This window comes from Phyllobates terribilis, unplaced genomic scaffold (genome assembly GCF_046119375.1).
Source record: "Phyllobates terribilis strain yellow unplaced genomic scaffold, ASM4611937v1 Scaffold_8__6_contigs__length_399053987, whole genome shotgun sequence".
NCBI lineage: Eukaryota > Metazoa > Chordata > Amphibia > Anura > Dendrobatidae > Phyllobates > Phyllobates terribilis.
Window position 1 is genome coordinate 313,066,012 of NW_027362768.1, and position 13,707 is coordinate 313,079,718.

The 13,707-nt window shown below is 42.8% G+C and overlaps 1 protein-coding gene across 1 annotated transcript in view; it reads right to left on the reverse strand.

The window, feature by feature from the left end:
• Nucleotides 1–13,428, reverse strand: part of FGD3 (FYVE, RhoGEF and PH domain containing 3) — a 340,862-nt gene extending 327,434 nt beyond the window's left edge. Inside the window, exon 1 of the mRNA XM_073644555.1 lies at nt 13,245–13,428. Coding sequence (XP_073500656.1) covers nt 13,245–13,287 — 43 coding nt within the window. The 5' untranslated portion in view covers nt 13,288–13,428. The remainder of the gene's footprint in view (nt 1–13,244) is intronic.
• Nucleotides 13,429–13,707: the final 279 nt, after the last annotated feature.

Below are 13,707 nucleotides of genomic sequence, written 5' to 3' on the forward strand. Positions count from 1 at the left end.
ACTTCCTTTCCTTTGGCAAAATGGGTCAGAAGAGAGATTTGACGGGCTCTGAAAAGTCCAAAATTGTGAGATGTCTTGCAGAGGGATGCAGCAGTCTTGAAATTTCCAAACTTTTGAAGCGTGATCACCGAACAGTCAAGCGTTTCATGGCAAATAGCCAACAGGGTCGCAAGAAGCGTGTTGGCCAAAAAAGACGCAAAATAACTGCCCATGAATTGAGGAAAATCAAGCGTGAAGCTGCCAAGATGCCATTCGCCACCAGTTTTGCCATATTTCAGAGCTGCAACGCTACTGGAGTATCAAAAAGCACAAGGTGTGCGATACTCAGGGACATGGCCAAGGTAAGGAAGGCTGAAAAACGACCACCTTTGAACAAGAAACATAAGATAAAACGTCAAGAATGGGACAAGAAATATCTTAAGACTGATTTTTCAAAGATTTTATGGACTGATGAAATGAGAGTGACTCTTGATGGACCAGATGGATGGGCCAGAGGCTGGATCAATAAAGGGCAGAGTGCTCAACTCCGACTCAGACGTCAGCAAGGTGGAGGTGGGGTACTGGTATGGGCTGGTATCATCAAAGATGAACTTGTGGGACCTTTTCGGGTTGAGGATGGAGTGAAGCTCAATTCCCAGACCTACTGCCAGTTTCTGGAAGACAACTTCTTCAAGCAGTGGTACAGGAAGAAGTCGGTATCGTTCAAGAAAAGCATGATTTTCATGCAGGACAATGCTCCATCACATGCATCCAACTACTCCACAGCGTGGCTGGCCAGTAAAGGTCTAAAATAAGACAAAATAATGACATGGCGCCCTTGTTCACCTGATCTAAACCCCATAGAGAACCTGTGGTCCATCATAAAATGTGAGATCTACAGGGAGGGAAAACAGTACACCTCTCGGAACAGTGTCTGGGAGGCTGTGGTGGCTGCTGCACGGAATGTTCATCGAAAACAGATCAAGCAACTGACAGAATCTATGGATGGAGGCTGTTGAGTGTCATCATAAAGAAAGGTGGCTATATTCATCACTAATTTTTTTGGTTTTTGTTTTTGCATGTCAGAAATGTTTTTTTCTAAATTTTGTGCACTGATATTGGTTTACCTGGTGAAAATAAACAAGTGAGATGGAATTATATTTGGTTTTTATTAAGTTGCCTAATAATTCTGCACAGTAATAGTTACCTGCACAAACAGATATCCTCCTAAGATAGCCAAATCTAAAAAAAACCACTGCAACTTCCAAAAATATTAAGCTTGGATAGTTATGAGTCTTTTGGGTTGATTGAGAACATAGTTGTTGATCAATAATAAAAATAATCCTCTAAAATACAACTTGCCTAATAATTCTGCACACAGTGTATATATGTGTAGGTAGATCTTGCAAATACAAGACCACTTATACCTTTGGCTAGGCAATCTATTCCTCCGTTACCATGAAATCACCATTTCATTTAATATGCAAATGAGCCTTAAGTGCTTTCGGCACAATTTTTTTCCTTTCTTTAAATAATCAATTCCCTGCTTCATGTATCATTTCTGGTGCAAGATCTACATAGACCATTAGGTTTATGTAGAGTGTTCCTTTAAAGAAAAAAAAAATCCTACTAAAATAGTTTCCCCTCCCCCACATCCAAAGTTCATTTAGTTAGTTAATGAGCCTGACAGATATCCTATTAGGCAAACATGGCTGCCCTGTAGGTGGTCAACCAGCAGCCCTCAATATGTAACTAAGAAAGGTCTGAAAATATTTTTAGATCAAATTGAAGAAAAAAAATTAGTTTATTTCAGTGTAAATACAAAAACTTTGGTCATTTGGTAGAATAACCCACTTGTAATAAAATGGAGGAGATGTCTGATAACTTGGCATTGTAGCTATTAAATTATGCTAAATTAGCCAGTTTAAAGGTAATTTGTCGCCAGGTTTTTGCTACCTAATCTGACAGAAGCATGATGTAGGGACTGAGACCCTGATTCCACCAATGTGTCACTTAGTAGGCTGCTTGCTGTAGTTTTATAAAAAAAATCACCAGAGATTATCAATAGAGGACTAGTAAACCTGCTGCCAGTTAGTTCTCCATATTCATGAGCTCTATAAAACCCCGCCCCCACATTGATTGGTCGATTTCTGCCTACGCACAGTGCACACAAAGCTAATATAGCAAAAAAAAAAACAACTGGTGACAGATTCCTTACAAAAGGGTTATCTTTCCACATCATAGAAGATAACTTGGTAATCATGGGGGTTTCCCCACTCCGAAGACCTGGGCTATGAAGTGGTAGTACAGCGCTGCACTCCGCTCCCTCATTCAGTCCTATAGAAAATACTATTTTATACAGAAAAAAAAAAAAAAGTTACAACCTGTCAAATGCCAGATGAATCACAGGTGTAATCTGAAAATGAGTCATAATTAACTCAGTACTGAGACATCATTCATTGTCACTAATCACAGTGCATACTGCTGTAACAACCCTATGATCCACAGCCATTAGCTGTGACATCATTCAGGTTTATTATTCCTGCTCTATGACATCACAGTGTGCATGATTCCCACATATTACTGTATGCAAAAAGCTTTTCCTATCTCATTAATGTGTTTGTTAATTCTAATTTGTAACATCATCTGTGCAATATCCATGTATTGTTACCAGGTACACTGTATATAACTCTTGCATGGTGACATCACTGTGTTGCTACTTTATATTTAGTTATTACCGTTGCTGTGACATCATTGCCATCACTGTGTATTATCCCTGCACTGTGACACGACTGTGCGTATTATCCCTGTACTGTGACATCAGTGTGTGTATCATCCCTGTACTGTGACATCAGTGTGTGTATCATCCCTGTACTGTGACATCAGTGTGTGTATCATCCCTGTACTGTGACATCACTGTGTGTATCATCCCTGTACTGTGACATCACTGTGTGTATCATCCCTGTACTGTGACATCACTGTGTGTATCATCCCTGTACTGTGACATCACTGTGTTTATTATCCCTGTACTGTGACATCAGTGTGTGTGTATCATCCCTGTACTGTGACATCACTGTGTGTGTATCATCCCTGTACTGTGACATCACTGTGTGTGTATCATCCCTGTACTGTGACATCACTGTGTGTGTATCATCCCTGTACTGTGACATCACTGTGTTTATTATCCCTGCACTGTGACATCACTGTGTTTATTATTCCTGTACTGTGCCATAACTGTGTTTATTATTCCTGTACTGTGACATCACTGTGTGTATTATCCCTGTACTGTGACATCACTGTGTGTATTATCCCTGCACTGTGACATCACTGTGTTTATTATTCCTGTACTGTGCCATAACTGTGTTTATTATTCCTGTACTGTGACATCACTGTGTTTACTGTGACTTCTCGGTTTCAGAGATTAGGTTGGGCCTAGAAATTTCAAGTTATGTTTTGCATGTATTAGATTCCCCCTCTAACTTCTGTGTGTACAGGAAAAACATAACTGTTTTGTTGCCCAGTTGTCATTTAGCTGTTACACTACAGTCACGTATAACCATGTGCTTGCTGGCCATTGTTAGATAAGAACTGTATTTTGCTGAGCAGTCACATGATCCATGTCATCGGCGCAGCTGTGGGGTCCGAGCGGCTTTCAGGTGCCAAATATTTCTGCACTGTTAGACCTAACTATGCTGCTCTGTTGACTTCTTTCCTGTTACCCGGGCTTAGTACCCATCCCTGCCCTCCCTGATCACAGCTGCTGGTGTGGCTGTTTTAGGAGTTTGTATCGAGCAGGCCAGCTCCAAAGAAGGAGGTGTATACATCTGTCAAGTCACTAACTGCTCTACAGCTGTTGGAGAAAAAAGCAAATGTTCGTTGGTGACTTTCACCCAGCTGCATTTTATGAGCCAGATATGAGCTACAAAATTCAATTACAACTTCACAAGAAAGCAATATTAAAGAGACTTGTAGGTAGAGAAGAAAAATATATCATGATGTCTCTGTATGAAATCAGAAAGATATGGAGATCCTGTTGGATCGTATCGTTTGCCATAGGCATCATTTTACAGGTCCATGGACAGTAACAGATTCTGATACAGTTGTGTGTAACTGTACCACTCAGACACATTGCTGTACTTGCAGAAATATCCTGTTGCAGCGTGTAGGTTTGGTGCAATGTCATTGCCCAGTAGAGGAGGCCTGTACCAATGAGGCTCGAGCAAGAAGAGCAGAGTACCTGAAGACTAACAGTGAGACTGCAAGATGGCGAGATCCAACCATCAGAGATCTTCTGCTCAGCTTCATTGTCAAACAATGAGCCCTTTCAGCAATATCGAGATGGACGCACAACCAGGCACTACAGAATAGAACAATGGACACAACCCAATAGACACTTTGACAAGTGAAAATGATTATTACATATGTTAGTGCAATTTTATTAACAAAAGGTAACCACTAAGTTACAGGTTGCAATCTTCATTCATTCATCCCCCCCTCCCCACCACTAATATGGTATGATACAAAGCCTGATATAAGTTTCAGATTGTCCCACCCAGTAATATAAGCTGTATGGGAGCTCTGTGTGTGGCAAGGGTGCTGCTGTCTTCAATAGCTAAAAATGTGTAAATTCTATTCTGCACTCATTTCCTCTTTGTGTGCTTTCCTTTTTCTCTACTGTTTTCTCTGCCCTCCATGAAATACTTTCTCCCCTCTCTATTCTGTAGACATTGTGTACAACCCCTCCCCAGCTCCCAACTCTAAAGGCACACCTCCCAAATTTTGGCCACACCCCAATACACACCCATTTACCATTTCTCTCCCCTGGCAGGAGGAGTTGTCACAGGGGCGCTGGTAATGAGAGGAATTCAGCAGGCGCCCGAGACTGCAGGGTGCACATGACTCTCTCTCCCTGAGCGGTGGGGTTACTTGGAGCCGGGTCAATGTATGGCGGTGGTGTGGGATGTCGTCGTGGCCGTGACCCGTTCCGTGCCCAGGGCTGTCACACAAAAAAGGATGGGCTTTTTGGATGAGTGGTTAATTGTTCCACTATGCCACCTGTGGTTTCTGGCGAAGGCCACCAGCGCTGCGACAGTCCTCTGAGGCTGATGTTCTGACAGCTTGGTTGGTACTACTCCCCACAGGCGGAGTAGGCCTCAGGGCAGTGATTGATGAACTGTGTGGAGGAATGGTGGGTGCAGTGCCGCGCAGGAATAAACAAGCGGAGGCGGTGAATGAAGTCATCCGGGTCTTTACTCACTTTAGATGCACTTTCAGCCACAAAGCTTCTCTCTGCTACACATGGCGTGCTGCGGCCACCAGGAAGGGGGTTCGGCACTTCCCAGTTAGATCAGGAGCACCTGTCAAGATCCCGCTGGTGAGTTCCTCTCCTTAGTAAGTTCTCCCACTGAGTCTTCTCCTGACTGTGTGTGGTATGAACGTAGTGTAAGGTCGGGTCCCACTGGGTAAACGCAGGTTGAGAGATACAGGTGGCGACTCCGCTCCGTCCGTATCCCCCTAGGATCCACTAAGCCTCCGGGCTTTTCTGAATGAGACGTGAAGTGACAAAGTCAGATATCGGGGGCCGGTTACCCCTCTTGCAGCAGGAATCCCTCTGACTAGGCCAGAGTGAAGAATACAGGTGGCGACTCCACTCCGTCCGTATCCCCCTGGGATCCTTTTGCCTGTGGAGCCTATCTCCTCTGCTCCCCTCCAAGGCCTTCTTAGAACAGGACCCTGACCGGGCAGAGACACTGGTTAACTCTGGCCTGCTCCTCGCCTCAAGGCCAGAGAACGAGGACCGTGAATCTTCAGCCAGCTACAGACTCTTGCTGGACCCTGACAGAAGACCCTCAATCAAAGACCTTGAACTAAAGATGGCCAATTGTTATATATTATTCTATAAGTGCTTCCTGTAAGTGTTTCCTCCACCCTCACCCACTACTTGGTTCCCCCTATCTTTGGTTCCCCCCATCTCCTCTATCCCGGGTCGGGGCAGCACCCTGGTGCATTTAGACCCCCTACAGGACAGGAGTGGTGTAGTGTTGAGTGTGAAGTGGGGTCCTGAGTGATGCTCCATCCTTACCTGGAAGAGGAGATACCACACCTCTATCTGAGGTGCAGTACCCCTGTGGCGACTGAACCCTCAGGGGCGCCACACACGCCCAAATCCAGGACTGTTCAGTGTATCCGGGACAGTTGGGACTAGAGATGAACTGATGGATTCCTGGGTCTCTGGTCCAGCATCCAGGTCAGTGTTATCTGGTGGCTGGACAGGAGGCCGTGAATCTCTAATGTTCCTGCGACTTTTTATCACCCAGGGCAGCGCGGCGTCATCTGTGCGTCCTGCTCATCTCTAGTTGGGACCTGTGAATTAGTTTTTGTTCCTTCATTCACAGTCACAGGCGCCAGAACTTTCTCATTTTTACGTAGCTTCACTATACGACATCTGGCTTTTTTTGTGTCTGTAAGGCCGTGTTAACATGTCTCAATCCTGGTATGCATGGTCCACTCATCCCCAATCCTGGTATGCATGGTCCACTCATCCCCAATTCTGGTATGCATGGCTCCCCTATCCTGGTATACACGCTCCCCCCCCTCCCATCACTGCACACATGAAAAAAATAAACACTTCTACTCACCTTCCTTCCCTCTGCTCCAGCGCTGCATTCTGTCTGCCAGCAGGTGATCTCAGCTTCTGAGTAGCGCATGATGCGACTGCCATGCGCCCTCAGACGCTGAGGTGAGCTGCAGGGTTAATCACTCCTCTCCACGCTGGGACTATGGGCGTGGAGAGGAGTGAATAGTCATTCTCCTTAATAGGAGAGCACGGCCACAGCTCCTGCTGCAGCTCAGCGTTCCTATGTGCCCACTAAAAAAGAGAATGAATATTCACTCTTCTCCATGCCCATGGGAGTGGAGAAGAGTGAATATTCATACTCTGTAATAGCAGGCACAGAAGATTGCTGAGCCGCATGTTACACGCACACCACTAGGTTCAGATAGCACGCCGCTAGGTTCAGATAGGGGTGAGACAGGTTACATGAATTCTTTGGAATCCTAGGGGAACCGTTACTCAGGGCAACCATAGACCATGTGCTGCAGCTTCTCTTGGGCACACAGGGGGATTGACCCTCAGGCACAGACACGTAGGTTGTTTCAATTGCTGACCAGACACACTTGACAGGAGTCCTCAAACAGTAGAACAATAGCATTTAATAAGCAGCCGCTTTGCCAGTGCAAGTTAAGTCTTATGAGCAACAGGCTCCAGTGACAAACAGTACAGTTTCCTTAGCAGCTCAGCAGTTTACAGTCTTCCCAGTAGTATAGGACAGCACAGTTATAATGCAAAGGCAGATTAATGAACATAGCATTCTTTACAGCACAGTGAGATAGAAGAGGAGGGAGGGTTTGCTGAGGGAGATGATCCCTGTGACACCATTTCTTCCAGTCCTTATCCTTCTGCCTGACAATACTCTGCACAGCTAGTTCAGGAACTCTACCTGACCTGTGCTTAGCTTCATTCCTGACTTGAATCCTTTTCACTTGCAGGGGCGCTTCTGTGAGATACAGAACACACACACACCACCATTCTCTTTGGCTCCAGCCAGACAGTAAACAACTTCCCCACAATCCCCCTGGGGCTCTGATAAGACCCTCCCTGTCTCCTGTAACTGTGTTAACCCCTCTAGTTGCTGGATGCTTTTAAAGCAACAGCACTACTTCTGAATGTCACACACAGTAGGAAGTGGGCAGCTGCAGCTACAGTGAGCACTATTAAGGAGAATGAATATTCACTCCTCTCCACTCCCATGTGCGTGGAGAAGAGTGAATATTCATTTTCTTTCACAGCAGGCACAAGTGGCAGATGCCAGCTACTACCTGTGCCCGCTGCTCCACCACCACAACCCCCCTCCAGCACCCTCCACAGCCAGAATGCATAGCTCCCAACCTGAATGTATAGAAGCCAGGAGAACAGCTGAGCCGTGACGGGATGCGGGACTGAGCCCCCAAAGCAAGACAGTCCCGCCGAAAACGGAACGGTTGGGAGCTATGCTAAAAGGTAGGTTCACACAAGTGTATTATAGAAACAAAAAAGATACTACCTGGTATTTTGCTTTGACAAAACCTTATTGATACAGTCATGTGCATATTTCATGCACTTTTAGTGCATTTCTGCAGTGGAAAGGCACTAAAATTGCATATGCTTGTGGATTTTCCACCTCTAATGCAATTCAATGGGAAAAATCTGCACACAAAAATTCAGCGTACCCACAAGTGAAATTGACACGTCTCAATAATTGAGCCGGCGTAACATATGTCCGATGCAGCTCGCGACTGGACACCATGATGGTGCGTTGATCACGTGCCAGGCTGGATAGACACAGAGATACAGTGACCGGCTGCGTACCCAGGAAGCATTGAAAGAGAAGTGGCAGAGACAATTGTTTATTTTTTTTATTTTTCCCATTTTTGAAGGTTTTTAACTCTTCGTGCATCGTATAAATTTAGGACCCTCGCTCCGCTCCGATGCTCATTATTCCTAGAGATGATTCGCAATTCTATGAAATATAATTAGTGTCTATGGCTTTGACTTATTTATTCTGCAAGTTGCAATTAATATTTGTAATCTGCACTTTCTACATTTCCTCGCACACTTTTTACAGATTTTAATTACTGCCGACATGTTTCTCCTGTAATTAGCCGTCTGGCAGCTACATGTACAGTCTGCTGTAAAATAGAATAGCTGTTTGTGCAGAAAATATAATGACACCCTCTGGTGCTATAATAAGTTAATGTTACAGAACAGCCCTCACTGCAGAACATCCCGGGCAGAGCCGCGCACCGTCTGGAGTAAACCTCACATAGGCACTGGTACTAGTGATGAGCGAGTGTGCTCGTTTAACCCTTTCGCCAAGTACGCTCGGGTGCTTCCCGAGTATCTTCGGTGTGCTCGTATATTATGTTCGAGTCCCAAATTCTGCATGATTTATGGCTGTTACACAGCCTAAACACATGTGAGGATTCCCTAACAAACAAGCAATCTCGGAATGTGTTTAGGCAGCTTTGCCTCTGCAGCATCGGAAGCACAGTGGCACTAAAGCTGTGTGAGAAAGGGAGCCAAGATTGTGCTCCAGCAATTCCAATCAGCTTCAGTGCAGTGCTCAAAAGTTCTACTACAAAGAGTTTGTAAGCGCATGTATGGTAAAATACACAAAAAGCAGTAAACAAGAAAGTTAAAAATTTCTCCAATCTAGAGAACAGCCAATTTTTAATAATAACAACAAGTAAATTGCACAATTACTTGTTTTTACAAGCAGTTTGCAATTTTAGGAAAGAATTTAAGTAATCTCAAAAAAATCTGTAACTGTTTTATAGTTTTGCTAACGAAATTGCACATGAACGTCATCAAATGCGCACGTGCAATATTCCAATAAGCCAACAGTACAAGCAAGAAAAGCAACTCAATTTAACATCTGCAGATTTAGGCTAGGGCGACATGTGTCACGTAATAATTCTCCCATTAGTCACTATACTGGGACACGTCCCCTTGAGAAAGCTGACCGCAAAACGCGCGTCGGGGTAGTGCTGACAGGACTCCATCTGCTCTCTCCCCTCCCCACTATAGGTAAGCATACTTCTTTCATACACTAACTCTCTGCCTTCCCCTATATGTGGTCACTTGACCTTATATATCTTATGGAGCTTAAGCATATAGGTTCAGTGTATTTTATGCACTTTTTGGTCACACTGTATAGGATTGACTCAGTGGGTCTATGACTATGTGTTTTCCTTATTCATGATACATTGATACTTTGCTGTTTGACTGTTTTTAATATGATTGTTTAAATAAAAACCTTTATATTTTATCATTCACTTTTGGTGGTTTATAGTTATTCCAATTTCCCCTCTTTTCTAAACTGAGAGTTTGCAGTAAAAGAATAGCCAAATCGCACGCAACTTGCAGTCTATGGCAGGTAAGTCGTGTGTGACTTGCGACCAGTGACACTTTTGGAAATATTTGCAACTCTTTGTCGCAGTCGTAGTAGGTTGCAGCTCACTATACGACACAAAAGGAAACCATTAGATGAGAGGTCGCAATGTGACACTGCGATCTTAGTGTCACCATGTAGCCCCAGCCCTGGGGTATGTTCAAATACAGGTTTTTTTTCTCATGAGTATTTTATCCCCCCACTCTCCCCCGCTGCGTTTATGCCAAGACGCAGCATGTCAATTATGTCAGCTTTTATGCTGCACTTTCACTTGTACACAGTTTTTTTCCTGCCTTTCTGTGTAAGGCTATGTGCCCACGTTGCGGACCTGAAGCATATTTTTTACGCTTCTCCCTGGCGGGAAAAATCGCATGCGGATATTACATGCGGTTTTCCCGCCAGGTAGAAGCGTTTGTGAGGCGTCTTTGCATGCATTTCCGCATGCGGGTTATCAAGCACTTCTCCAAGCATCACTTGGAAAAGTGCTTGACAACTTGTTCAGAATGGTAAAAAATAAAAAAATAAACTTTATACTCACCTTCTGATGCATTCTCTGCCCCGTCCGGAGGCTTGAGCGGCTCACGCTGTTGTGTGCAGGACCTGCGGTGACGTCATTGAGTCATGTGGTGGGTCACATGACTCAATGACGTGGCAGGTCCTTCAGACAACAGCGCGACGGAGGGAAAACATCAGAAGATAAGTATAAACTTTATTTTATTCTTTTTTTTACAGGTTCTTTGGTACCCAGGTCTGGATGAGAGTCTCCTCTCATCCAGACTTGGGTACCATCCGCACATTGATTCCGCTGCGCTTCCGCAAAATTAATGAACATGCTGCGGATTTTTGACCGTAGCATATACGCTGCGGAAAAATCCGCAGCATGGGCATTGACATTGCGGAATGCCATTGGGGACCATGGGGTGCGGATATACATGCGTTTTTCAAGCGTTTACGCTGCGGAAATTCCGCAGCATATACGCTTGAAAAATGCTACGTGGGCACACAGCCTTAAAAGAGGCTGCAAAGAAACGCAACTTGTGAACATACCCTTCAATGTTCTAGAGCCCTGGGCTTAGGCAGAACTGACTGTGTGAATTATTATCCATCCAATCACATCTGGATGTGCGGACTTAAAAGGGTATTTCCATCTCCATGACCCCATCTCACTATGTAGTAGGAATAATAATAATAATAATAATAATATTAGTATTATATTATTATTATTATTAATAATAATAATAGCAAATACCTCCAATCAGAAATGTAGTATAGTTCTTCTGATTCGCTATGTCTCTTTCCTCATGTGCAGGGCATTGCAGGACCTTAGGTATCCATGGTTATGACCACTGATATAATGACCATTAGCTAACTGTCATTATATCAGTGGTCATAACCATGGATACCTAAGGTCCTGCAATGCCCTGCACATGAGGAAAGAGACATAGCGAATCAGAAGAACTATACTACATTTCTACAAGTCTATGGGTCCGTATAAAAAAAAAAAAAAAAAAAAAATCAGACCACACTCGGATGACATTGAGCATGGTCCAATTTTCACAGATTAACAGAATGAAGAAACGTTTTCCTTTTTTTTTTCCCCTCCATCTCCGAGAAAAACTGATCAACCTCTGATCAGAACAATAGGACTGTTTTCCGTGGATGTGGCAAAAACAGTTGTGTGAACCTACTACTTTTAAACTTGGACCCCAAAATAATCTCTTACCAGAAGATGGTGCAGAAATGCATACAGCCAAATTGCAAAAATCACATGTTATTTTACATAAAACGTTCAACTATTTATGGATGAGGTCGCTTTTGCCTTGCATTTGAAATATTCTGGATACTTTCCTCTTGCAATCTCAGAAACCTACAAAAGAAATTTTATGCAGCCCCATATGAATAGCCAAAATATCATACTGAGATCCATCACATTAATATGATAATTATAACAGCGCCCTGCCCTTAATCTGACAACCCTACATTACTCTGCATGCATCATATATGACCGGCCATCCATTTAGGAGGGAAATAATCCATTTAAAAGATTTGCATCGGCAAGCTACAATTAGGAAAGCAGGTGTCTGTGCTAATAGTAGCTGCAATAATTAACTCAGTCCCTGAAATTGGGAGTCTTCTATAGAATGAAAGTTTATATAACATTAGGATGCATTCTTCTATTTTATGTAAAGACATGCCATATAGTTTTGTGAAAAAGATAAAATATATTTTTTTATCTTTTTCACAAAACTATATGGAGTTTCGTAAAAATAAAAAAACAAAAATTATATATAATTTCTATTTTTACAAAACTCCATATAGGTTTTGTGAAAAAAAAAAAAATCTAAATAAAATAGAAAATATATATAAATAAATAAAAAAAATATTAAAATATATTTATTCCCAATATTATATAGACCTGGGCAGGTAACTAGTGCTGCCCTTTTTTCCTATATTAATTCTTGAATTATTATTACTTTTTTGGGGGGGGCGGGGCAGGGGGGAATTTTAATTTTATTGTTGCTTTGCTTTTAAATTCCAATACTACAATGGAGCGTCCTTACCTAAAATAAAATTTATTGATATATATATAAATCTTTTGTGAAATCCTGCAATCAGATAGAAGTTGGACATTGTTTTTGTTTATTTAATAACATAGAAATAAAACAACATATATTACCCCCGTTACCATCTTTCTATTCTCAGATCAGCAATGGGTTAATGCTAAATAATATCCAACAGTAATTCATTTGTTTGCCAAAGTTTCTTATATGATAAGTTAAGATCTGGGCTTCTTCCTTCTTTAGTCCAGACTGCAGGCTGTAAGTAAGGACAATATACTCTTTATATTACTACAGAGGAATCTGTCAGCTAGATCCCTATACAAAGTCAGATGTCCCGAAGATTGCAATCACCATGAAAAATAGTCTTCGCAATGCCCAGCGGGGAAGTGAGACATATCCCAAAATCCTAAAACCTTAAAGGATTTTCTATAAGACTTTTGCATTAGTAATTCAGCATTAAATGGTTGCTCAGAATCCAGCCAAGGATTTCCCTGGTGTAGGCAGCAAATTGGAAAACCAACAGCTGTGACAAAGCATTGCTTTTCCTTAGGAATAACCCCCCTCCATTGTAGATTTTCAAAATCAGTCAGTAACAGACATGGAATAACACAGGTTAAATCACAGAGCACAAATCCGGTTTCCTAAAAGCGGCTTAGAGGCATATTGGATTTAAAGGGAAAAAAATAAATAAAAGAGAAAAGTTTTGCAAACTTACCATCTGCCCCTGGCTGCAGATTGGGTCTGTTCCCAGTCATCATGCTCAAAGCCCCCTGCAGGGAGTTAATGAATGCCAAATTAAGATTGCTGTTTATTTTCTGGAAAGAAGTAACCAGTGCATTAAATATAAGACTCCTTGAGATGCAGCAACATAGTCCTTGCTGCAATGGATGAAGCTGTGAAGAGCAGAGTCCTGTCCTGTATCACAGAGTCAGAGACAAACCCCAGCCCACAGTCCCAGAGACCAATCACCAGTGCAGGGGAGGACTGTGGGATCCCTGATCTGTCATCACACTGGGGAGACTGGTTAGGAAATAGAAAAGAAAAAAGTTACTTAGTTCTGGACATTTCCTAATGTAATAATATTACACATGTGTCATAATAAAACTGATACATTGTCACTCATAAGGGGAACTTACAGTTACATTGTTTGTGTTGTCTACATAGTTGCAGACTGGATT